This window comes from Toxoplasma gondii, chromosome VIII, assembly GCF_000006565.2.
Source record: "Toxoplasma gondii ME49 chromosome VIII, whole genome shotgun sequence".
Classification (NCBI taxonomy): domain Eukaryota; phylum Apicomplexa; class Conoidasida; order Eucoccidiorida; family Sarcocystidae; genus Toxoplasma; species Toxoplasma gondii.
The window spans coordinates 6,693,845-6,719,652 of record NC_031476.1 but is presented as its reverse complement, the minus strand read 5'-3'; the positions used below and the strand labels follow the sequence as shown (position 1 = coordinate 6,719,652).

Sequence of the window (25,808 nt, the reverse complement as noted above, 5' to 3'; positions counted from 1 at the left end):
ACCAGATCTGTCTCGACCTCGGGGTGGAGGTCCAAACCTTTTTGGCTGCTAGGCTGCTCTACGTCATCCTCTGTATGTGCTGGCAAGCTGTTTTTTCTTTTCGTTTTTGCCACTCTGTCTCTCGTTGTCCCGTCTTCCACCCTTTTCAGCAAGAACTGACGCTTCCTTCTCGCGCGCCCTGTATTCCTCCCGCGGCTGTGTCTTCGCTCACAACCCCCGGCGTCGTCTTGCCTCCTCTTCTCTCGCGCCTTCCCTCTGAGTCTGCCTTCTCTCGCGTCCCAACTGGGTTTCACTTCACCTCTTAGGGAATCGCTCCTTTCTTCGGATGCACTGGCGAACCTGACGCACCCAGTGGGTCCCCTCACCCCCGTAGAGAAGCCTGGCAACGCATGGGTCTCTGCAAAGGATGAGAAGCGAGCGAGGAGCTGGACGGACGTGAGTCCAGTGTACTTGGAATCCAAAGTGTCGCCACGGCTGCTCGCGACTCGCTCGCGATGGCATTTCTCGAAGGCGGCGAGGTTACCGTCTTGCGCGGAGGCCGAGGCGACGCGGGGCGAGGGCCCGAGAGCCTCTCTGCGCGCGAGGACGGTAAGGAGAACGTGCGAGAGAGACACCGCGCCCAGGTCGGGGCGTGGGCGAGCGAGGCGAGCCAGTTCGTCTCGCCTGCGGTCGGAGACCGAGTCGACTCTGAGAAGCCGCGGGGTCGGGAGACCCGAAGGCGGGGGAGCGCCCACTACTTCAGAGAGTCCATGCGAGAGCGCGCAGGAGGGAGACGCATGTCGTTTTCGAAGCAAGGCAGCGCGCAAGGCCCCGCCCTTCCGTCGTTTCCCCCCCTGGCACGTCCCCCGCCTTTCATTCCGTTTCCAGCTACTTCTGCACCCCAAGCGTCCTTCTTCCAACTCCAGTCTTTTCCACATCCTCTGCCCTGCTCGTCCCTTCCCTACGCCTCGCCTTTCTGTCCTCTACCGCCTCCGTACTTCTCCCCCTTTCCTTCGTCCTTCTTCTCTCCCCCTGGTCCGCTCCTTTGTCGCGGGCCGCCCTCGGGGGACCCTCCTCTAGGCCGAAAAGAGCGAGAAGAGAGCAACCGCGAGCGGCGGGGCTCCGAGCCCCAGCCGAGTCTCGGCTTCCGAGACCGCGCCTCGTCTGCGTCTGAACACGGACCGCACTCAGATGAAACCTGTTCTCGCGTGCTTCCCCGCCAGCCGCCGGTAGGACCCGTCGCCTCTGGGCCTTCTTCGGGTCCAGGTGGCGACGCGTCGACATGTTCGTCTTGGGCATCCCCTGGCAGCGAAATGGAAGCGAGAAGGAAGCCTACAGACGAAGCCGAGCAGAAGAATAGAGACCCCCGCCTCAAGGCGAGAACGGCCAAGAAGCAGCGCGATCCAGATCAGGCCGAATGCGGTATCTCTTGTCCGGCCGCCTCGTTTTCGCCTTCTGAGCGTGTGCCTTCGTCTTCGCCCTCACCGACGCTCTCTGTGGAGGCGGAGAGCAAAGCCAGTCGAATAAAGGAATGCAGCCACAAAGAAACAAACAGACGCCAGACACAACTGGAAGAGAAGGATCCATGGGTCGTCGAGGAAGAAGGTGCGACTCCCCGCGTCTCGTCCGTCACGCCATCTCTGGATCGCCCTCTCCCGCTCTCCGTGGGGACCCCTGGAGCGTCTGAGTCTCACTCTGCGGCCCAAGCGTTGCGCGCTTCTTCGCTGTCTGCTTCTGGACGCCTCTCTTCAGCTTCGCCGCCTCTTCTTCCGTGTCCAATCTCTTCGCGGGAGGAGCGGAAGAGCCGGCGAAGCGGCGAGGCTACCGGGAAGGGAGAGAACCAACAGAAGCGCGACTCCTTCCTCATTTCGAATCCGATGAAGCGGTTTGGGAATGGTGATCGCGTGCGACCCGCCGACAGACGACGCCCGTCGGCTCCCGCTTTTCTTTCCGGGAGGAAGACGGAGGAACTGGAGGCACCCCCTGCAACAAGCCCTTCGGTGCCTCTGGCTTCCTCGGCGCTCCATCACAGGTCGGCGAACTGTCTTTCCCTGTCGAATTCGTCTCTCGCCTCCTCTGTAGCTGCGCCTCTCGCTGCTTCTTGGTCTGCGCTTCCCTCGCCTTCGTCTGCGGGAGCCTCGGGTGCGTCCGTCCACCCGTCTTCCGCTCCACTCTCTCTGTTGACGGTGACTTCATCGCGGACTTGCTCGCAGGACGCGATGGCGGATTCCAGCTTTCCTCTTTTTCCTCAAAGCCGCGTCAAGGGCGGAACGCGAACTGCTGCTTTGGCTTCTCCCCCACCTCCCCCTGAGCGTAGTCAGCGAGTGTGGTCTTCTGTGGCTCCGTCATCGGCGTCTGTCTCTTCCTGTGCGTCTGCTGTCTCTGCCTCTTGTTCGTCTTTGTCGTCTTTGTCTTCTTCGACCTCTTCTCAGTCGCCCCCCGCCTTAACTCCAGGGGGGCCTCTCTCTCCCGCTGCTTCCTGCGCGACACCTGGCGCTTCTCCTTCTCCTCACCGTTCGTCTTCCCGCGTTGCTTCGTTGCTTCCCGCTCCCTCGCAAACCTCGTCTGCCTTGCACACCTCCTCTCTCCCGGCCTCTTTCTCTTCTTCCTCTTCCACTGCCGCTTTTGCTTCGAGCCTCGTTTCTTCTCCGTCGGCGGCCCCTCTTGCCTCAGGCGTAGGCCGCGACAAAAACCAGACGGGAGAGCAGGCGCACGGGGGCGAGCGGGAGAAACAGCGCGAGAAGGACAGAGAGAGGAAAAAGAGGAGGAGCGAGAGAGAGAAGAAACTCGAGAAAGAGAAAGAGACAAGGCAGGACCGCGGGAGACACGCCGGCGACCGGGAGCGGAAGGAAGGGCGGCATGAGTCGCAGTCGCGCCGCGAGAAAGGCGCGCGGGAGCAGAGGGCTTCCCACAGGCACAGAGAAGAGCGGAGTCACACAAGCGAGAGAGACGAAAGAAGGAAAGAACCGTCTTCGAAATTCGTCTGCGACCCAGCCTTGCGGATGCTCACGGCCCCGACAAACTGCCCCGCGCTGGCAGGGCCGACCTCGAGTTGCCTCATGGCTTCGCTGTCTCAGGCCGCCCCTGTCTGCGCTCCGACCTGGTTTTACTCGCCTGTTGGCGAGGCCGGAAAGCGGTGGACTGCGTGGCCAGACGCGGGGCCTGAGGAGACGGCGTTCGCGTTTTCTTCTCCCGGGACCGCCGCGTCTCCTCTGCGCGAGGCAACGCTGTCTCCTCCGCGCGCGTCCTCCTTCCTCTCGCTTTCGAGCCCTGTGGAGGCGCGGGGCGCGGCGCGAGCTGCGAGGTCCGAGTCCGGCGAGGAAAGACAGAGAAGAGAGAAGAGGGACCGTGACACGAAAGAGCGCCGGCGAAGGGACCGAGAGAACCGTCACCGGAAGCACAGTCAGAGAGGAGATCGAGGAAAAGAAGATCGAGGACGGGAGGGAGGAGACCGAAGCGAAAGGGACGCCGAATGCGCGAAGACGCTGACGGACCGCGCGCGCGTGGAGACCGGCCAAAACCCCCAGTCGGCTTCCCAGGGTTTCGCGTCGAGAGCCAGCCACAGCTTGCTCGCTCCCGCCGTCGACCTTAGCGAGGAAGAAGAGGGAGAAATTCGAGAAGAAGTCCCGTCCTGGCGGCGCGAACCTGAAGCGAGTCCGCACCTGGCCGGCAACGTCGGAGATCGAGAAGAAGAGAGACGACGCAGCAGAAGCGAGAAGAAACACAGCAAGGAGCGGCGAAGAAAGCAAACCGAGGAGAGAGAACACGGCCGAGACAGTGAACGCCGGCGAAGGAAGAGGCCGTCGAGCGACTCCGAGCAGAGGGTGAGACGCCTTGGGAGCAGTGCGAGTGCAGAGGGCGACGCGGAAGGCGGAGCAGAGAGGAGAAGACACAGAGAAGAGAAACGCAGAAGACTGGAGAGGCACAGAGACAAAGGGGAGATGCCAACCGTGACGAAGGAGACAGCTGGTCGCGACACAGAGGACCTGCCGGAAAAGCGAGAAACTGGGAAACCCAGGCAGAAACAGGACAGGTACAGGGATGGGTATGTGGAGAGGCAAACATTCGGGGACACTGCTGCGGGAGAGAGAACCCGAGGGGCCTGGGAGTCCCCAACCACCGTCATGGCTGCGCCTCAGGGCGAAAGCAAAGGCCAATCCGGTGGTTCGTCGCCTCTCAGGCGTAGTCATTTCTTGCGCGCGGGAGCCTCTCCGTCTTCTTTCCCGTCTGTGGCATCGAGTCTGTCTTCTCACTCGTCCTCGTCGCTTCCTACCTCTTCGTTTTCGCCTTCTTCTCCCTCGTCTTCCTCACAGTTATTCTCGTCTCCATCTTCGCCGTTTTCGAGAACTCCTGGCGGTTTCCCTCGCGGGTCGTCTTCTCTCGACGCGGCACCGCGAGCCCACGGCCCCCCCAGTCAACTGGTGCGACCGGCGGCTTCGCGGTCAGCGGAGCTCGCATCCGCAGCAACGTTTGCAGCTTCTGTGCCTTCTGTTACGCTTGCTACTTCTGCCTCTTTCTCTGCGTCGTGTTCGCCTCCTCTCTTTTCCCCTGCTTCTCTGCCGGTCGCAGCCTCCCCTGCAGCCTCCTCTTCATCTCGCCCTGCATCAGGTTCTGCCTGGCCTTCTCAGCGTTCGTCTCCTTCCTTGTCGTCTTCTTCCTCTCCATCGGTTTCCTCTTCTTCCTCATTTTCTTCCTCTTCCTCGTCTGCCGGTCTACAGTATGCTCCGTGTTTCATCTCGCCGTCCACTTCGAAGGATTACCCTGCGGCTCCGTCGTCACTGCCTCATGCTGCCTCCTCTGAGACATCGGCGCCTCTGCCGGTGGCCAGCGAGGTGGGGACGGCGGAGGTCGAGGGACGAAACTTCCAGGAGCGGCGACGCAGCTTTCCAGTTCCGTTTTCTCCGCCGGCTTCGGCTCTCGCTTCTTCAGGCGCGGCTGCTTCTGGGAGCATGGCTCCAACTCTGGTCGCTGGCTGCTCGGAAGCCTGTGGAGGCGCGAGAAAAGCAGGTTCGGACCAGCGAGAGTGCGACGGCGGAGACACCCGAGACGGGGAAGGCAAGCGAGAGAGAGGAAGCGAGACAAGTATCGCGAGTGAGACACAAGAATGGCCGGGAGACAATACACATCTCGACAAGGGAGGGCGACAAGGCGCCGGGAGGGGAGATGAAAGAGGAGAGACCACGAGAGAGGGAAGGATCAGCGAAGAAAAAGAGAGAGACCAAATGTCAGGGAGACAGTCGTCTCCCGAAGAAGAAAAGCCTTGTGAATCTGACCCAAAAGGGTTTATGGCTTTCCCGAGGTCGAAACTGCACTCGCCCACTCCCTTCATTTGCAACAGTCTGTCTCGGGAGAACGTTCGACGCGCAGCGACTCGGAGAGAAGGAGCTGATTCGTCGTCTCGGTTTCCTTCTTCGTGTCCCCTTCCTGCTTCTTCCGTTTCTTCTCCTTCTCCTTCCCTGTTTTCTCCTCTCGACACACGGTCTAGGCCGCCTTCTTCACCTCGTTCCACCCTCTCCAGCTGTCCACTGTCGTCTGTCTACGCTTGGGATCGCTTGCTTGAAGGCGAGCGCCTGAGGAAGACCGGAGGCATCTGCGAAGCAATCGACCTTGGTCCTACGGAGAACTCCGAACTGTCTCAGAGTCCTTCAGATGCGCGAGACGAAGAGAAACAGTGTCTCCTCTCCTGTCCCTCGTCGACGGCGTTCTCAGTCGCATCCTCGCCGTTCTCCTCCCTCCCCTCCCACTCTGTCCCTCCCTCTCAGTCGCCCTCGTCTTCCGCTCACACTTTTTCTCCTCGTCTCTCCTCGTTTTCAAGTCCGTCGCTAGTGGAGCAGTCCGTAGTCAAAGCAGCGGCGGCGGCTGCGGTCGCGGCACTGCGGCGGTCGCGGCTGCGAGCCTCGCTGAAGACTCTGGGGCAAGCGAGAGACAGTGGAGACAGCGAGAAGAAGGAAGGCGCTGAACGGCGAGCCCCGGGGACAGAGGAGCTCCGCGAGGAGAGTCCAAGGGAGGCAGCGGAGCGGCGCAAACAGGAGGAGCCCCAGAGTAAGGAAGTCCATGTGGAGAGCGAGACGAAGGCGCACAAGAGAGAAGAGAGCGAGCGAGGAGAGGCGACCTGGGAGAACGCGGACGCTGAAACTGAGCAGAAACATGGCCTCGAAGAGGAGACTGGTGGAGGCAATGGTCCGGTTGATGGCAACGAAGAAGCACAGAGAGGGGAGGTGAACGAAACGAAGACGAAAAAGCAGTCGAGCAAAGACGCGCGGGAGGAGGGCCAGATGAGTAGGGATGTCAAAGAGACAGCGGATGCCGAAAGGAAGATGGAGGAGGCGGAATGTGAGGCGCCTACAGAAGACCTTCTTCAAAGAGAAGAGGGCGAACCGGGCCAGAGAGGCGAACAGGAAAGAGGGACAGAGAGAATAGGAGAAGAAGATGTGGTAGATAGCACGCGAACCGAAGACGATGAACAGCGTGACAGCGAGACAGGGAACGAAGAAGAACAAGCAGACACAGAAGCGCCGGAACGCGCAGAAGAACCGAAGAGACTCTCTGCGGACCGGAGCGTCGCGACGGCGAAAAATGAAGAGAATACCGAGGAGTTGGGAGAGCTCCAAGAGAGACGAGAGCCAAAGAGGGAAGAGAAGGGGAAGGAAAGCGGAACAGCGCTTCGCGACGAAGACGCAGAGTTCCTGGGAGAAAACGCGGAGCGAAAAGGCCTCGACGAAGCAAATGAAACTGCTACAGAGAAGCAGAAGTCCGGGCAAGAGACTGAAACGCAAAAGAAAGACGATAAAGGAGCGGAATCGGTGGCAGGGGGACAGAAAGATGCATGCTTAGACAAGGAAGAAGCGGCCGAAAAGGGACGAGCAGAGACCAGAACCTTGACGAGGCGACGCAGTCGCAGGGTGGCCCGGGAGACGCCAGAGCCTGTTTTTCCAGCTGAAGAACAGAGAGCAGAAAGAGCAACTGGTCATCGGACTCGAACGCCTCTCAGGTCACCTCGCCCAGGCGCGACTTCCGCTTCAGAGGCTCCCGTCTCTTCCCCCGCTTCTGCCGCCTCCATTCTTGCTCCTTCGCCCTTGAGAGAAGCACGGCTTTCTCCCCGAACCGCGACGACGGCCAGGCGACCGCAGACGCGGCTCCGCCGTTCGCCTCGCTCAGCGGGCAATCAGGGCAGAGAGCATCCGGGGACAGAAGAACCCCCGAAGCCGGATGACGCTCTGAAGCTTGCGGCGACTGAGATAGCGAGTCCTACGGATCCGGAGAAGACACACAGAACGCGGCGAAGGAAGAAGGGATGCGAGAAGAGCGAGGTGGATGGGAACCTACAGAGCGCGGGGGGGTCGGTGGAGTCTCGAAAGAGAGTCAAAACTCGGAGCGAGACGAAGGCCCTGCGAGGAAGGGCGGCTACAGCGAAGCCTGAGGAGTGCGAGGGTGAGGCTCTCGCACACAAACCTCCCGAGGAGAAGACGGGAGAAACTCGACTACCGCGAGTCCAGACCGAAGATGAAAACGAGCGGCGACAAGACAAGAGGAAAAAAAAAGCAAGCAAAAGCCGTGATAACGGCAAAGACACGAAAACTGAGACAGAGACAGCAAAGGAGGAGCCCAAGGTGACGAGAGGTCCTTCCGACGACCCTGATCCGTCGCCGTCCTGTGCGCCCGCGGCCTCAATATCCGCTCCCCCGTCTTGTGCGTCACATCCCGCATCTGCCTCTTTTTCCTCAGCTTCGTCTTCACCTACTTCCGCTTCTTCCTCGCCTTTCCTCCCGGGCCAAGGGGCTCCAGAGAGGGAGCACGAGGACGGGAGAGAGCCTCCGGCGGAAGGCAGCAGTGCAGCCGAGAAGCGCGAGACGCCGGCGGCGACTGGTGCGACTCTTCCAGACGCGCCGGTGGCTCCGACGGTGCCTTCGCCGGCTTCGCCGCAGGCCTCTGTGCCTGCGTGTGGGGTCGCCGAGGCGAAGAAGAGGGAAGCGAAGAAGATGGACTGGGTGACGGAGTGGTGGGAACACATAGGCTTCATCGAGAGCTCGCGCGAGCTTCAACTCGGCCGCGGGACTTTCGGCAACGTCTTTCGGGCCAGGTGGCGCCGCAGCATCCAGCCGTCCTTCTGCTGTGCGCGATGTGAAGCGGAGGAAGAGCGAGAAGGCAAGCAGGATTTGCGAGATGCGCCAGTTGAAGAGGCCGCTGCGAACGGTGCCCTTTCTCCCGGCGCCCCGGCGGAGGCCCCCTTTGTGGCGGGACGCCGCGCGTGCTTCTGCTCCACCGCGCGCTGGATCCCGCTGGCAATCAAGGAGTACAAGGCGCAGACGGCTGCGCCTTTCCAGTTTCTGCGAGAAGAAGCCTTCATGCGTCACTTCAACGCACATGTGATGCGGCCGCTGGCGACGCGGTCCTACAAGCCTCAAACCATCAACGCCTTCGCCGCTGTAACTCCCTCTGCAGCCTCGCGCCGGCTCGGCTCCTCGGCGGCGCGGAAGGCGCTACCGGCGCCTGCGTCCGCTGCGTGCGAAGAAGCCTGCGAGAAGGCGGGCGAACGGTTGGGCGACAAGGAGGCAGAGGGCCGCGGCGAGGACGCGAGAGCCGAGAGAGAAAGCGGGGCGGGAGCGTTGCCCAGGAAGAAGGAGGAGAGACGGGAGGCGAAGAGCGTCAGGCCGCCGCTCCACGCCGTGGCGCCGGCTTCGTCGCTAAGACAATTCCAGCTCCTCATGCCTCGCGCGCGGGGGGACTTGATGGTTATGCTGAAGCGTCTGATTGTGCGTCGCGCCAAGGTCAAGCTCCTTCTCGCCTGGGAGGAGGAGTGGCTGCGGAAGCAGCGAGCCTCCGGCGCCTCTCCGGCAAGCGAAGGGGGACCCGCCCCCTCTTCTGAAACGTCTCCCGACACGGAAGACGGCAGTCGTGAGCGTCTTGTCACGTCTTGTGTGGACGCCCCGCTGTGGAGTCTCTTGGGCGCTCCAGGTTTGACCGAGTTCGAAATGAAGTTTTTGTTTGCACAGTTGCTGAGTGGCGGAGCCTTTCTGCAGTGCTGCTGCGAAGCCGATGTGGGGCGCATCGTCGACATCAAGGTCTCCAACGTCTTGGTTTTCTGCGAAGAGAAACACATCTACTTCCCGCTCAAATGGCACCTCGTTCTGGCGGACTTTGGCTCCTCCCTCGTCCTGCACCCTACGGAGCACTTCGCGTCCTCGACGCCCTGGTCCGCAGGCCGCGAGGAGAAGAAACATCAGTGGAGCCTGCAGATTCAGCGACAGCTCACCACCTACAACCAGGGTACGACTTACACGAATGCGCCCGAGGCCCTGCGCTTCGACAAACTCGGGAGACTCCGCGACCTGCCGCCGGGCGTGGCGCGGCCCCCCTCCGAGGCGCGCCTCGCCGAGGAGGCGCGCCGAGACAGAGGCCTGCCTGACGCCGGCGCAAAGCCTGAGGCCGTAGGGAAGAGCCGGATAGAGGGAGATGGCGAGCGAATCGAGAGGCGAAGAAAGGTCGAGAGGGGGGCAGAAGCCAGAAACGGAGGCACGAGGGACCGCGAAGAGGCGCAGGGCCTCAAGCGCCGGCGGGAGGCGGATGATGCGCCCCCAGATCTAGAGCGAAGGTGGCGCCTCCTGGAAGCGCGTCGGTCCGGCGACAGCAGGGCGATGGACCCAAGGGGGCGCAGCCTATGCTCGATCCTCCGACGCGACGGTGAGGCTGCGAGGCCGAGTCGACCCACTGCGGCGTCGCGCCCTGCGTCTTCCGCCTCGCCTTCGGCCTCTGCGTCATCGGCGCCCCATTCTCTCCGGTCCTGCTCTTCGCTGCGCCACTCGTCGCTCCTCAGCACAGGCAGTCGCCACGCGGTCACCACGGCGACGTCGCAGAAAGATCTCACAGCTCGACAGCGCGAGCGCGCCTGGCTCAGACAGTTGAAGAAGTGCCAGGGCATCTTGCCGCTCTCTGTGGGCCTGCGCAAGGCGCCTGTGGCGCCGGGGGCCGCGTCCTCCCGGGCGTCGGCGGCCCTTGAAGCTTTCTCCGCGGTGGACGCGACAGCCCAGCGAGACGCGAGGGGCGCAGCAGGAGACAAAAAAAGGAGGCGCAGGGAGTCTGAGGAAGGCGCGCGTCGCGGGATGGAGGGACAGCCTGAGGGCACGGGAGCAGAGGCAGAAGAAAACAGGAGAAACGAGCACGACGGAGAGAAGAAAGGAGAAAAGGAAGCGAAGAAAGAGACCAGAGCCGAAGGCCACGGAAAAGGCGCGAGAGAAGACGGAGCGCGGAGCGACAACGGAGAGGTCAGGCATCCACCCACACCGGAGCCCCGGCGTTCGCTTGCAGATCCCGCGAGGCTGAAGAAGGAAAGAGAAGCAGTAGCCGTGTCAGCGAATGCTTTGACCTGGAGAAAACGAGAGGAGAAACAGGAGGGAGGCCGCGAAACGAGGAGACCCGCGTCTGCAGCTCCCGAACTCCTGCATCTCCCCATCACGAAGCACGCGGACGCCTGGAGCTTTGGAGTGACTTTGGCCGAGCTGGCCAAGGGCGGCGGGTGCTGCTGTCCGCCGTCCTTCCTCCGGTGCTCTGGATCGCCAGTTTCGGACCTCGCGCCTCAGCAAAAGGAAGTCTGTCTCTGCGGCACTGCAGCGGGCAGCCGACACTTTGAGGAAGCCGAGCGCCGCGCTCGCCTTCTGCTCCTCCGTCTTCGAGAAGAAAGGAAGAAAGACGAGAAGCAGAAACCCAACGCAGACACCCCCACGGAGGCTTCTTCCTCGCCTTCTCAGGTCTTGATTAAGAAAACCAACGAGACGGCTGACCAGGCGGCCGCAGCATCGCCTGCTCGCCTGCTGCCTACGGTCCCGAGAACGCGAGGCGCCGCTCGACAGGCCGGCGCGGTCGTGAGTGAGGCCTGTGGGGTCTCTCAGGCCCCGGAAAGGGGCGACTCAGGGCGAAGAAAGCTGCCGGCGAGAGAGCGACGTGGCCGGTGCCGCTCGCGTGAAGGCGGAGCCAAGGCGCCAAGTATCGAAGCCGCACCCGAAGAGCCTCGAGACGACAGGCCTGAGGAGAAAAGGCTCGCGAGTGCAGACCGCGAACCAGGACCCTCTGCCAACTCGCCCGCGTCCTCCAAGGACGCCCCTGCGGCAGCTTTGCCTCCAGGAGAGAAAGCGGACGAGCTGGGCGATTCGTGTGCAGCCTCGACGTTCCCGCCCATCCCTTCCTTTGTCGCGGCGTGGGCAGAGAAACACGATGAGCTGGGCGCGTACTGGAGAGCTGCTCAAGATGTCTGTCAGGCCGTCGGCCACGGACTGTTCCGCATCCGGAACGAGGAGGAGCATCGACGGCTCGAGAAGAAGGGTGAGGCTCACGCTCTGCAGTGGATCGGCAGAACGCCCCAAGAACTCGACGAAGAGGACAAAAGGCAGCTGCACAAGATGGCTTGGAACTGGGTCATTGCGCGCCAAACCGCTTTGACGTGCGACTGCAGGTGAGGCGACGCAGGGACGCAGAAAAACGGAGAAACGGAAAGAACGAGAGAAGGGGACAGGTCACGGGGAAGAAGAGAGAGAGGAAGGAGCGAGGAAAGGCGCATGCTGAGAAAAACGCGACAGATGCAGAAATAAAGGAGAGGCGAAGCCAACGCGCAGAACCACCGTGGAACTAAAACGGCGCCCGGAGAGGACGGATCTCCCAGGGAACTTCAAGGTCGGCAAGCGCCTCGAGACAGAGACCGCCGCGGGCAATGGCGCCGGTGGAGAGGAAGAAACGAGAAACGTGAAGTGAATCAGAGGACACAGGAGCGGTAGAAAGAGAAGGGGAGAGACCCCGTGTGTGTGTTTGTATGTATATGTCTCTGTCTCACGTTTCTTCTGCCTGTGTTTGTTGTCTGTGCGATTTCAGCCTCGCAGAACGGATTTCTCGTCTCCAACGCGACTCGGCAATCGCAGTTCCGTCTGGCGCGTCGTCCATGTTCTCTCCTGCCTTCTGGAACATCCTAGCCTCGCTCTTGTCTTACGACGCGCCAGAGCGTCTCCTGCCTGCAGAGGCTCTCGGCCACGCCTGGTTCGTCTCTGCGTCCGGCCGCGCGATCTTCGATCTCATCGACGCCCTCCCGGGATTCGCTAACCTCCACCTCCCTGCCGAACATCGGCGGAACCGGAACAAACGTCTCCGCCACAATCTGCCCCCCAGCGGACCTGCCCCGAGCTCGAGTCTCCTTAGTCCAGGGGTCTCGCCACCTTCGACTTCTTCTCTCCCGTCGGCTTCTTGTCCTCCCTCGGCTTGTCTCGCTTCTTCTTGCGAGGTAAGCGGGTTGTGTGGAGGGTATGGGTCAGTGGCTCGGCGGCCGCATGCGTGGTTCACAGGCGCGCTTCACGGTCTCTCCGCTTCGTTCTCTGCGTCGCTGGCTTCTGCTGCGGAGCGGCTTGCACTGGAAACGGCGCCAAGCTCTCCCCAGGGAGAGTCCCGCGCTGCTGACGTTTCTGTGAAAGACGGAGGTGAGGGCGCAGAGGATCCGGAAGCAGACGAGAACGAGGGTGCGAGGAAAAGGCGGAAGACGTCTCAGGAGGGAGACGAGACGAGCGAGACGGAGAGTGGCCACGAGGATGAGAATACAGAAAACAAAGCGAAATCTCTCAACAAAGAACACATGACATCGGCCACCGCTGCGCGGGCTTCCTCTTCTCTTTCGTCTCCTCTGCTTGCTCCCTCTTCACTTCGTGGGGTGCCTCAGTCTCCGCCTGGGGCAGAGGTACCGCCTTGGCAGCTGTTGGGGGCGCTTGGCGACGAGTCGATGCGTTCGATTTGCGTGCAAGAGGCGCATGTTTTGAGCAAGAACGAACGACTGCTCTGGGGTCGGACTGGCATCTTGTTTCTGCATCTGTTTGCGTTAAAGCAGAAGGAAAAATGGACATGGGAAGACACCTGCTCCTCGTTCGCGGCCCACAAACTCGGCCAGTATCTCCTTTCTCTCCACCAAGTGAAGCGCGAAGGCCTCTCAGCCAGTCGCGCAGCGGTAGAGAAGAGAAGGCGACCGGGGTTGCAGAAGGGAAGCAGAAGTCCCGCATAGCAGGAGAAACCGTCGAGTGTGGTCGGCAGATCCCAGTGACGCCAGTGCCGCTTCACATACACAGAACAACAAAGAATGTGAGATATACATACGTCTGTATACGTTGATATGTAGCTACACGTACGATTCTGTGTCCATATATGTGTTTACGGTCATCAACGTCTATCTCTACAAAGATCAAGACATGTTCACATGTTTCGATCCAGAAACGAGATGTGACGCTTTCAGGTTTTTCCACGGTAGGGTCAAGAGTGTTTGTGTCAAGGCGAGGCTGCTTTTTCTTCACCGAAAAGCAGAAACTTCCGCCAGTGTGCGCGAAAGCGCGTGTCAATGTGAGCACCCGAGAGGGAGCCTTCAAGAATTTTAAGACTCGACTTATTTAGTTTTTCCTTTCTCTCACAACACTGACGGTCCGTTGTTTCTCCGGGACTCCTCCCCACCACACTCGCCACTTAGCTTTTCAGGGCTCTCAAATCGCTTCAGCGCTTCCTGCGTCTCTTTGTCAAACGCGTACATTTCCTTTCTTTGCTGTCCCTCCTGAGGGAGGCAGCGCAGGAAAGACAGAGAGGAGACACCCACAGAGCAGAAGGAGTGACAGAGCGGAGAGGCAAGATGGTCAATAAGAGGCTACAGAGCGACCGCGTCGGCTGGCAAGACATACACTGCTGAACATATATTTATATATATTTATATATATACATATATATGTATATTGGTATTTGTGTTTGTGTGTGTAAATGCGGGTTTGTATGTGTTCGCAACGTGAGCAAGGGACGCACTTTTTCGAGATGCGGCGCCTTGATGGGAGAGACGACAGACGGGGAGCTGAGTAGGCGTGGGGTGCACAGAGAACAGACAGCAAGAGAAATGGTTGCAACACACAGCGACAGGGTGCATGTAGTTTTGTTCAGCAGAATCGAGAGAGCAGAGACGTCGATGCAGAAGCAGCGCGAGGGGAAAAGCAGACGAGAGAGGCCGGGGGAACTTGGGGCCGACGAGAAACGGAATGAATCACATTTCTGTCGGACAGTTTTTTTTTAGCTTCAGCGTCGCTTTTCAGCAGTGAAAGATAAAGACAGTGAACAAATGAAGGAGAACGAGGCGACAAAAAGTCACGAACGACATAGTTACCCCGCCACCAGACTGACCACGATGAAAAACTTTTTCTTTTAATATCTCTCCTGTTTAGAAACCCATCGCATTAGGCCCGCCACTCCTTTCCCTGTTTGCCTGTTCCCTGCCTCAAACGCCATCTGTCCCTCTTCTCGCCCGCCTTTCGCGTCTTGGCCTCCCGCGTGCCTCGAGCGATTTCCGGTTTTTTTCTGCCTCCTCCCCTGCCTCCACTTCTTCGCCACCCTCTGCTCCTTTGGTGTTGAGAATCCGGGAGGCAAAGGCGGTGGCGAGGAGAAGAAAAGCAAATCCAGAAAGCGACCAAAGAAGAATCATCTGTACAGCGAAAACGAACAGGGAAAACGCGACCAGGGAGACCGCTCGTGAAAAAGCCATGTTCTCTTCCCTCGACGGCTCCCCCTTCTTCTGGCCTGAGTCGCTTCGGGACCCGAGACTTTCGACGGTCTGTCGTTCCAGAGATCCTTTCTTCCCACCCTCTCTAACGTCTCTTTCCACTTCTTAACCGTTTCCTCCTGGACGCAGTAAACCTAGACCACGTTGACCGTACTTTAAGGGAAAGACATCGGCATAGGTAGGGACCCCCACCCTGGGAACAGAATACCTTGCACTGCTGCAAATGTACATCCACATACATCCACGTATGTCTCCATATATATATATATATATGTATATATATATGTACATATTTACGTATGTTCACATGAATGGGTGTGCACCCGGAGTTCGTGTGCCTTCAGACTTGCTTTCCGGCGTGAACGCACCCCTCCATGTCTCCCTGTATCTGTACTGGCCTACATCAGTCTCTCTCGATATTCACATCTGTCTATGCTTCTACTGGTATGCGTCGATCTCTCTCTATTTCTGTTCATCGACCATTCTGTACCGCTGCAAATACCTTCACGTACCTATCAGCTGTTCCCTTGTATCGCACTCTCTCTCTTTCCTTTTCTCTCTCTCATATAAATAAAACAGACATGTCTAGGAGCGCGGAAGACTGCACGCTCCTGTGTCGTTACATCTGCGAACCTGCATTCCTCCCTTTGTCCCGATCGAGTCGCTGATTACTCCGGGGAGAAAGGTCCCTGCCGTGTAACCCAAGAGCGTATAGAAGAGCGTTGCTGCGCCCGAGGCTTTCGTTCGTAACTCTTCATCGACGGTGGCGAGGAGCAGGCCACTGGCAATCGGCAAGATGCCCCCGCCGAAGAACAGAATAAACCAGATGGAGGCGAGAGAGGGCCAGAAGGACAGTGAGCAGTAAGCGGCAAAGACTCCGAGAAGGACGCATGTGAGCGAAAGGCCGAGGAGACAGAAGAGAGCGCGTCGCCTCTTCTCTGGGGTCTCTCGATACCCCCCCAGCCAGTCCATCAGAACGGCTCCCACAAGGATTCCCACTGCAGGCGCGGTGGCTGCCGTAACCGAGAAACTCACTAAGACTGTACCTGTGTCAGCCTGGAAGGCAAACGGGCAAACGAAGAAGGACAAGCAAAGAGCGGAACATGAAGAGAAGGAAAAGCAGTTAACGTAAACCTAGACCCTTCGCTTGGTACGGTTTTCCTACTCTCTTGTCTTTCGTGTCGGACCCTAGTGGACCCTGGTGAAACCTGCAAAAGTAACCGAGCCCGCCTGTCTCCCCGAGTCGTCGTGCTGTGTGATTCGCTCTTGTCGAGAAAAACTCGATATCCTTTTTTCGCGGTCCTGGAAGAGCTGTTTCCATGATCACGGGTCTTTCCGGGAGTCCCACTCCGCTTCCGTTTCTGTTCATACTCGTTCTCCCCTCGGAGTCCCTTTCCTTTCCTCTCTCTGCTACACTTCTGTCTCCCCTCCTTTTCTGGGTCTCTTGCCCCACACATCCCTGTCTCCTTTCCCCGTCTGTCGAGTGTCCCCTCTCTCTGCGTCGCCCCGATGCGGTCGCCTCTTGTCACTCCAGCTTCTCACATGCAGTTCTTCGTCAAAGTACCTCGTTGCCCAGAACTGGATGGCCGTCACCTCGAAGAACAAGGACGAGAGCGCCAGTGTGAGACAGACGTAGAGTGGATTGCTGCACGAAGCACAGAACACAGGAAGACACAAAGCAACAGAGAGCACAACTGCCTTACGCTGCCTCGACATTGGACGCCTGTACATGCCAGAGAGGAACGCACATCTTCCGCCACCACGGGCCGAATTTAAGCCGCGACATTGACTACGAAACGACATCGAGAAGAGAGATACTCTTGCTGCCTTCGTGCACTGTGTGCGTTGCCTCGGATGCTGATTCAGCCATGAGCAAATAAACCGAGTTTTCTCTCGACGCGTTTATGCTGCGTCCAGATAGGTAAGGCGTTGCATTCATGCCGAATGGACTTCCACAGTTGTGAATCATGACCGGGCAAACAGTGACCCCCCAGAGGTTCCAAACCCAGCAGGTGTTTGCGTTTCTATTCAGAAGTATTGAATGCACACATTGTCTGTAAATGAAAAATCTGCATGTCTCCACTGTTCCGCTTCGCACTCGGTATAGACGCCTCACGTCAAAAGACGCCCGAGAGTACGCTTCTTCCAAGTGCCTGCAACCCGGCTGTCTTCGTCGTCTTCCTCTCTGCTGCTACACAAAGTTGAGGCTTCGTCTTGCTGTTTTTCGACAGTGTTGTCGCGCGTTTTCTCCTGCTCTCCTTCGTCCGCGTCCTTCGTTTCCAGTTGTTTTTGGGGTCTTTTGTCTTTTTCAGCGGGGCCGTCTGCATGTGTTTGCCTACGGGGTTCGCGCCCCTCTCTGGAAACTCCTCGCTTCTTCCGCCATTGTTTTAGGTTCCCGAAATTGCGCTTGTGTGGTTGCTTGAGGTCGCTGGTATCGTCTTCGTCCCCATTCCCGCTGTATGCCTCCTGCTGTCGGTTGTCTCCCACCTCTTCACATGACCTTGTCGCCTCGATTGCCTCTTGTCCCGTCGGACAGCCTTTCACCTTCCACTCTATCCCGAGGATCTTTCCTCCGTTCGCCACCTCGTGGTTTCTTCTCTCATGTAGCCCTCGCGCCGATTGTGTGCTTGCGTCTCCCTTGACACCTTCGTCTGCCGCTTCCTCTTCCTTCCTCGCTTCTTCGTCTCTCGTGCCAGGGTCGTCGTCCTCGTGGCTAGCTGGCTTGCACTCGGCGTCGTCGCCGGCCGTGGCCTGAAGCTCCACACCAACAACTGCCACCCCACTAGGGCTCTGCCCCTCCAGGTTTTGGTCTGTGATTTCTTTTCTTGCAATGAAAATAACGTCGGTCGTCTTTTCTAGGTGAGACGTCACAACAACCGTCTTCATGCGTTCGCCTCCGCTCTTGTATGCTCTTTCTCCTTCTTCGCTTCTTCCGTCTTTGCTGTATTCTCTTCCTGCTTCTTGGTCGCCTGCCTTAGCGCCTCCATCTAACACATGCAGTGCAGGCAGGTCAACGCAAACTGTGTGGACGAAAAACTCTTCCTGAAGTCTGTTGTCTGCTGTTGGATTGTCTCCTTCGATGCCCTCGACTTCAGCGGCGCGCCCATCTCTTCCTCTTGGCTGGTTGCTCTGTGCCTCATCTTCTTCCCTCTCTTCTCGGCGGGACTCCTCACTCAGGCGTTTGCAAGGCGAAAAAACAGTGCGAGGCGATCCGCAGGGAATCTGCCCGTCACCGTCACCCCGTCTCTCTCTCCGCCTTTCCCTATTCTTCTCCGGGAGCGTAGCCTCTTCTTTTTCTTTAGCAGGTTTCCCCTTCCGCGTCGCTCCTGCCTCAGCCTTTCTCTTCGACTTATCTTCGGCCTGAGGCCTTTGCCGCAGAGACACCACGGCCAGTGTGTGGGTGTGCGATCGACCGCCAGAGGTCCCTGCGTTGTCTTCTGACCGGTTCTCGTCTTCATGATTTTCTGTCTTTCGCACTTTTGCCTGTTCAATATCTGTTGCCCACGGACATTTCTTCACCTTTTCTTTCTCTGACGCGGGGCTTTCTTCTGTCCACATTGGCGCTGCAAACACGGCAGCAGTGGCAACCGCCGCCTCTTCATGCACGGCAACAAGCAGCGGCGTATGCGCCGGACAAAGACCCGGGATGGAGCGTCTTTCCTCTCCATCCCCTTGACCTCTCGTCCCCTCTCCTATCCTCTGCGTTTTCGGCTGTGCCTCCCACTCTGCTTGCCCTCTTCTCTCTGCTTCGTCTTCGACTCTCGTTCTGCCCTCCCTCACGCCGTCTCTAGCCCCCGCAGCGACCCTCGGAGCCCTGCAAAAGGCGTTTAGGGAACCTCCAGACGACGACGTTGGGGGAGGCCAACCGAGCGAGGAAGAGTGTGAAACTGGAGAGGAAGAAGAGGCACTTATAGGAGAAGAAGACTGAGAGGAAGAGGAAGGCGAAGACATATGTGAGGATAGAGCAGCTTCTGCCTTCGTGGCGGCAGCCGAAGGCGAGGCCGGCAAGCGAGGAAAGATATGTCGAATTCCAGAAGCGGAGGAAGGCAAGTGATAAGTCTGGCACGAAAGATCGACGACATGCAGGGAATGAAGTTGGCGAGATCCCTCGAAAAGCATGGTCGGTTGCTCCCTGATTTCTGCGGAGGGCGTTTTGGGGAGGAGAGCGGGAGAGCAGGGCGGAGCACCAGCCTGGGAGAATGCAGGTGCTGTGTCTGAGAGAAGCTGCTGTGCATGCGAATGCCCTTGTCTTAGCTCCGCAGCGCGCGCGACAGACTGCGGAGGAAAAAAGGACCCTGTCGCAAGCCGAGGCGCGGGAACGAAGGCGTGAGCTAGACCGAGGCGTTCGTCGTCGCTGTCGTCTCGTTCTGTCTCACTCTCGTTTCTCCTCTTCGATTCTCTCCCTCTGTTTCGACTCGAGGTCTCTGTCGCGCGCTTGACGACCGCCCGGTGCCGGCAGTCCTTGCCATCTCCTCGGCGCCGACAGGGACAGCATGCAGGGTCATGGAGGCGTTCACTGGGAAGTCGCAATAAAGAGTAGCACCACGAAGGAAATCCGCGCATCTGCTTGAGTCGCGGAACTTGTCTGCCTTCGCTCTCGCCGAACGCATCTGTCTCAACACTCCCCCCGTCGCCTACATGACGATCCCGTCCAACCTCGATGAACCCCCTCTCTACTCGTCTTCGTTGAGTCTCCTTTTCGCGTTTGTCTCTACCTGTCTCGCCTTCAGTTGCTTCCTCGCAGGTCCGCGACTCTGCCCGCGCTGAGGATTCGTGGCGCCCTGAAGTCGTTTGCTTCCGGTAGCCACTGGCCAGCCGTCCAGGAGAGAGACGCAACCTTTCGCTTTCTTCTGCTCGAGCAGTCCGCTTCTGTGCCCCGCTGTCTCCCACTGTCGCTCTCGTCCTCTCGCCTGCTCTGCCCCTTTGGCGTTGTCTCTGCTCGCCTTCTTCTAGAGCTTCTTCGCGTTCCTTTTGTCCGGCTTCCTTCGCGTCTTTGCCACCCACCTTGGCTTCGTCTTCCCTCGCTGCCGGCGCTTGCTCTTGTCGGGATCTCTGCGTTCTTCTTCTCGGCCTCTCAGCCATGCCTGTCCCCCGTTTGTCGCCTCGAGCGTCTTCTTCCTGTCCCCCGCCTTCCTGCGTCGCTTCACGCGCGCGCTTCCTCGACCCGCTGCGATGAGCTTCCTGGCTCCCAGCCCGGGGAGCCGCGGCCGAGGACGAAAGCATCAGTCCGATCGGCGGAGTGAAAAGCAGCAATTTTGTGCCTCGGAGAAAGGCGTTGAAGACAAGCTCTGAATGCGAGGACGGTGTCGTGTGGACAGCTACGACACATCGCATGTCGTCTCGCTTCCTTCTCTTGCATGCAGACTGGAGCGCATGCAACGCAGAACAACTGCTCTCTGGCGTCTCAGGCCTGTCGACAGCATCTCGTCCATCTGCCTTCTCGTTCTCCGCTTGAGATGTGTCTGTCTGGCCGCTCGCCGGACGAATGAAGACAATGTGGGCTCTCGGAAGAGATTTCGCAGCAGGCCGCAAGACATGCAGCCGCCCTTTCGCTTCGTTGCGCGTCCCAAGGGAGGTGAGGGAAGCCGAGAACGGAGCCGAAGACACCGACGCCGAGGCAGACGTGGAGCGTCGAAGGAGACGTGCAGGCGCGGGGTTTCGTATCGAGCAAGGAAGTGTGTCATGCCGTTCAGAATCGCGTTCTCCACTGACCAGCTTGACAGGCCGAGACAGCTGCCTTCGCGCGTCCAGCAAAGAGTCGAGTGGACCTTTCTGGTCATTCTTGACTGACACGCTCTGCAGGTCTGGAAGTCGTTCCTCCACCTGCTTTCGTCGCTCTTTCGCCGCTTCGCTTTGTGCGGGTATGGTTTCGCTGTCACCAGCCTTGCTGCAGAACATTTCCGCCGTTTGAACTCGTTTTTCTTCTTCCTTTTCCCCCCTTTCGAGTGTCTCTCCGAGGCGACGCCGTCCTTTTCTTGCCTTGGCGCGGTCGACGCTTCCACCTTCAGTCGCCCGCGCTCGCACTCGGCGCTCTTCGGTTTTCTGGGAGCTCCTCGCTTCTGCTGAGCGTCCACGGAGGCCCTCACCTCCTCTGCATGTCGCCTCCACTTCGTCTGGTCGGCCTTCACTGTAGTATGCATGCGCGAGAGCGGCGAGAATTGCGTCTCGCTCTCTCCGTTTCTTCGTCGTCCTCTGTCGCTCTTCTGCCCTGCCGTTCTCTCCACAAGAGGCGAAGCGCGGGGGCCGTGCGCGGCCCTCGAGTCGCCTTCGCCAAGACCCAAAGGGGAGGGAGGCGGACCGAGAAAAGCTGGCCTGAGTTGAAGACACTTGCTTCTCCTGGGTCTGCGACGCGGTGCCTCTGAGAGGCCTCGTTTTTTCCAGCCTTGCTGCCTCTTCTCTTGGCGCCTGTCGCGGTCCCTCTGTCCTCTTCTCCACACTTCCTCCTCGGCCAGCCTCGGCCGTCCTCACGGTACTCTCTTGGGCGACTGCGGCGCTTCGCTCGTTGCCGTTCCTGCCACTCGCCATGATCTCCGCTTCTTCTGAGCGCGAGACAACTGCGTTCGCGACAGATCTAGGAGACGACGTTTGCTGCGCGTTTTCCAGATCGCTTCTCGTTGTTCCGTTCAGAGATTCCTCACCTCCGGCCCGGCGGTGGGGCTCGTCGAGGGTGAGAGAAGCTCTGGACGCCGAGCAAGCGGCGACAGTCGTCGCTACCCAAGGAAAGGAAGACGCCACGCTCCACTCTGCAGCTGGAAAAGAATGGTGGGAACCAGGGGGACATTCGCTGCGGTCGGGCGCTCCTGGAAGTGTCTCCTTTTCTGAGGAAGAGAACCATTCGTTCTTGAGAAGATCCTCAGCCTTGCCGCAGGGGGGGACTGTCTGTGAGCCTCGCGGCATCTTATCTGGGAGGCGCATGCATGTTCGAGGAACAGAGGGAGGAGGGAAGCAGGAGAGGAACGGGCACAAGAACGCTGCGCTTGACGAAGAGGCTGAATAAGAAAGTGGAAACGCTGAGGGCGGCAAGCGATGAAGTGAGAGGGAACGAGGCGCTGCTAAGAAAAACTTTGTGGGGCAGAGCGATGAGGAAGCTTTACAGGGAAAAGAGGACGCAGCAGCGTTTGAAGGGAGAACTGAGGAAGATGAAGACGAGAAAGAAGATGAAGAAGCGCCATTTGACGATGCAGACAGTGCTACAGAGCATGAAGACACGTCTGTCTGTGTGAGCGAGACGACGCGAGAAGTGGAAGACGAGGAGCAGAAGGAGGCACCAGAACACACGCAGAGGGGGCACTGAGGAGACAGTCGAGACGCGCTGGAAGACGGCCTGAATGAGGTAGGTTGAGAAGAGGAGGAGACAGGAGTGACGACGAAGCCAGCGGAAGAAAATGCGCGGAACAAAGTCCGTTTCCGGTGGGAAGAATGAACGCTCGATTCTGCATGAAGGGATTCACGGGGGGGATCTGGAGTGTATCGAACGAGACAAGAGAGCCTCGGCGAGGAGACAGGCGGAGAAGGAGGCAACGCACTCATCATCTGATTCTCGAAATGGCGCGTCTCTCTTTGACCCGATGGACGAACTTCTGTCTTTCTCTCGCACTCGCTGCCTTCTTCTTCCCCCTTTTTCCGAGCCTCGTCGTCCCCATCGCCCTTCTCTACAACCACTGCATGCGGTACCTCTCTGTCTTCCTTTTCATCTCGCCTGGACTCGCTTACCTCCCCACTCCTTCCCTTGATAGCCTCGCGGGCTTCCAGTGCCCCCGTCGATGCTTCACCCTGCAACTCCGCTCTCCCCCAGAGATCTGTTGTCTTCTCTTCCTTCTGCTGCAACGTTCTCCTCACCTCTTGCCTCGCCTCCACGTCTTCCGCCTTGTCTCTGAATTCACGTTCCTCCCTGCATACTTGCCCCGTTCCTTCCTCTTCTTCTTCCCCTGTTTCTTCCCCTTCTTCTTCCTCTTCTTCTTCCTCTTCTTCTTCCTCGGTTTCTTTTCCTTCTTGGAGTGGCGGCACAGCAGCTGCACGATAATGCGACGCATTCGCCGCGCTGCTTTCAGCGTCAGCCCACACGTCGACATGGACGGAGTCGGAGAAAGCGAGAACGAGAATTAGAGAGAGAAGCAAAACGACCTGCAACAAAAGGGCGCCTCTCCAGTTGTGTTTCGACTGCCTGAGGAATCCTGCGAAAAGGTAGCCCACCTGCGAGGCGAGGAGCGAGGGGAGAGAAATCGGAGAAAGCGAAAGCGCATTCGAAGCCGAGACACGGTGAAAAAAAGACTTTGGAAAGGCGACAGAATCAGGATCCGTGACGGACAGAAAAAAGGACAAGCGATAACAGACACCGGCGCCACAGAGGGGTGGAAAATGGACTTGACAGGTGTGACAGTCACAGCAAGATACGGATTGTCCAGCCGCCAAACATCGTTTATGTTTCTGTGGGCACAGTTGCACATGGACATTTACTTAAACATACTCTTTTGTACATAGTTGTGTAGACACAGAGACGGAGATGCCTCGAAGCGTGGTTACGACTGTCTGACTTGATGCGTGAGGAATCACTTTCGACTTCTGCGTCGATGTCTTTGCCCTGTCTGAATCGTTTCTCTGTGGAGCAACACTTGCAAGCGCGTCCAACAGCAGCATCCGAGTGCATCCCCCCTGTGGATTTCCCCCCTGTGCGTTTTCGGCCGATTGTAACCCTCTGTGAGAAAGCCAAAGCGCCTCTTACCACGACGCCGACGACGACGGCGGAGTGGGTCAAGCCCATCCAGACGGTGAGGAGCTTGTGAGGCGCGAACTTGTCCACCCAGACCGGGGCGTAGACGACGAAAGCGGTTTGCGAGAAGCCGATGAGGAAGCGCGAGAGAAAGAGTGAGAAGCAGGAGCTGCTCACTGCGAAGAAGACGACTGCCGCGGCGTTGAGGAGAAGCGACACCAGAAGCAGACGCTGGGGACCAACAGCCTCGAGGCACCGGGCGCAAAACGGACAGAAAACGAGCATCCCGATGTGAGGCAGGGCGCCGACAAGGCCTGCAGGAGCGGGCAAGAAACGGGAGAACGACAAGAGCTACGTCCAAAGGACAGACGTTTTCCGCCTTCACGGCGATGCCGCATCCGCGAAGAGAAACAGTTGCTGCACACGACAAAAGTTCACCATTGGGGCCTTCACTGGGGCTTGAACTCGAGTCTCGAGGTGTGCTCAACGAAGCAATGAAAGGAAGAATGGACAAAACCGGAACGGCCGTGTCTACGGGGGAAGGCGACGACACAAGCCTGTCGAGTTATGAGGCGTTTTCCGGCGTCTTCTTTGAAACGTCAACAGCTCTGGAGGGTCGCGGATACGCTGACGCATGCAGGCATCTCCGCGCCGTGTGTCCGCGGTTCATGGCCTGACTTTGAGAGTTTCTGTTTTTGCCGTCGTTCCTGCTTCTCTTGCCTGCGGTGGCGTGCTTGCGCTTACCTTGCTCGGATGCAGTTGCGTGAAACTCGCGCCCCAGATCTGCCAGGACTGCAGGCACGACGCCGTTGTCGATATTAAGTGTCATTTGAATCATCAAAAGAAGAGCGAACATACGAGTTTTCCACCGCTTCCGCGATTCGAATTCCCTCCTTTTCGAGCCTATCGACTCGTCGGCCTCCTCGTCGTTTTCATCTTCGTCTCCTTCCTCATCGTTTTCATCTTCGTCTCGTTCCTCATCGTTTTCATCTTCGTCTTCTTCCTCTTCTTCTTCGTCAGACGGCTCACGAGTTACTGTGAGAGTTCCCCACTCACCAGCTGACAGGGGATCAGCGGGCGAACAGGCTCGGAGACAGCCTCTGAGGCGACTGGAGTCGTTCGACGCAGTGAATGGTCTCATGTCCTCCAGTTCGCGTTCCCCATCAGTTTCCCAATTCTCACTTTCGCTCTTTTGCCTGCTTTCGTCTTCGAGCCCCGCAGTCAGCCTTCTGTTGTGCCGGCTACCTCGGCTTTCTCCTTGCTTCTTCTTTCGGCTGGGCAAGAAGAAACTCCATCTTGCATTGGCGCCCGTCCGACGCACTGTTGTCTTTCTTTCTTTGTGTTGTGTCCAACGCGAAAACAGGCGACGAGGACTCTGTTGACTGAACTGAGGCACATGAGTCTCTCCGTTGCATTTGCTGCATGTCGCTCGCGCTTGCTGCGTTCCTCTACCGTCGTCCTCACTTTCAGGCCCCGGCGTGCTGTCTTCGCTGTCGCTATGGTTCTCAACTTCGCTTCCCAGTGTCTCTCTTTTTTCCAGTTTCTCGTCGTGCATTTCCTTTTCCGGAGTTCGGTCTTGCTGCGCCCCATCTGCTGACTCCGCTTTGCTCCTGCACGCGCGTCCTTTTCCACGTTTCCTCGCTGTTTCCTTCCTGCCGTCGTTTTCGCAGTTCCTCTGATCTGCGCCGTCATTGCGCATGCAGACCTCGTCCTTGTTCCTTTCTTTGCTGGCTTGAGCTGCGCAGTTTACCTCCACCCTTCGTGCTCCGTCTAGACACCGAGGCGAGGTCAAATGGAGTCCGAGGACGACAAGGCGCCGACCATCCTTCTCCTCCCGAGGAACGCCAGACGTGAAGCACGAGGGCGTCAGAGCGGAGGGTAAATCGCGCGAGCACGACACAATTGACACAGACGAGACAGGCGACGCAGGGGGAGAGTGCACAGGAGACGAAATCACCGAAAGAAAGTCGCCGCTGTTCCTGGGACGCAAAGTCGAGGTCGCAGCCGTCTCCGGAGAAGGCGTGGAGAGACAGAAAGCTGGAGATACGCGGTTGATAAGCGGAGATAGGAGTGAAGCAGGACTGGAGAGAACCGCGTCCCCCGTAGACGAAGGGTACTGGCCTGAGGTATCAGGTTCACCTGGAGACGGAGACTGCGAGTATGCTGTAAAACCTGAGGGAATTTCGGGATCAGCCCCCGGTGGACAAGAAGTTAAGGACAACGACAAATCGTCAGAAGGCAGCGGAAACAACGGAGACGCTTGAGAAATCCCCGCCAAAGGGTCATCATGATGGGGGGTGGCTGCAGTGTCTACTCTTGCCCTTTCGGCCGCATTGGGATTCTCGCTTGTCTCCATCTGGCGATCATGTTCTACCCGACTTTCTTTGCCGGTCGTCTTTGAGTGCAATTCCCGATCTGTCGTTTTCTCTAGGTCCTCGCCTGACTTTGTTTGTGGAGCACTTGTATCCCTGCCACCCCGAGAGAGCGGTTGATTTTGCGGTGTTTTCGTTTCGATTCTATACCCGCAATGACCCTCTTTACCCTTCACATTGTCTGTTTCTTCATTTT

General features: G+C 58.6%; 2 protein-coding genes across 2 annotated transcripts; one reads left to right on the top strand and one right to left on the bottom strand.

The window, feature by feature from the left end:
• Positions 1 to 494: 494 nt before the first annotated feature.
• On the top strand, positions 495 to 13,006 carry TGME49_268010 (hypothetical protein; the record flags this gene model as incomplete). The annotated part of the gene is made up of 2 exons (XM_002365477.1): positions 495 to 11,425; positions 11,839 to 13,006. 2 exons carry the CDS (start codon positions 495 to 497, stop codon positions 13,004 to 13,006), a joined length of 12,099 nt encoding a protein of 4,032 aa, XP_002365518.1.
• Positions 13,007 to 13,982: 976 nt separating this feature from the next.
• TGME49_268020 (transporter, major facilitator family protein) lies at positions 13,983 to 25,596 on the bottom strand (the record flags this gene model as incomplete). Its single annotated transcript, XM_018781494.1, has 6 exons — positions 13,983 to 14,452; positions 15,566 to 15,586; positions 16,073 to 16,175; positions 16,647 to 22,723; positions 23,253 to 23,554; positions 23,985 to 25,596. 6 exons carry the CDS (start codon positions 25,594 to 25,596, stop codon positions 14,249 to 14,251), a joined length of 8,319 nt encoding a protein of 2,772 aa, XP_018636530.1. The 3' UTR covers positions 13,983 to 14,248.
• Positions 25,597 to 25,808: the final 212 nt, after the last annotated feature.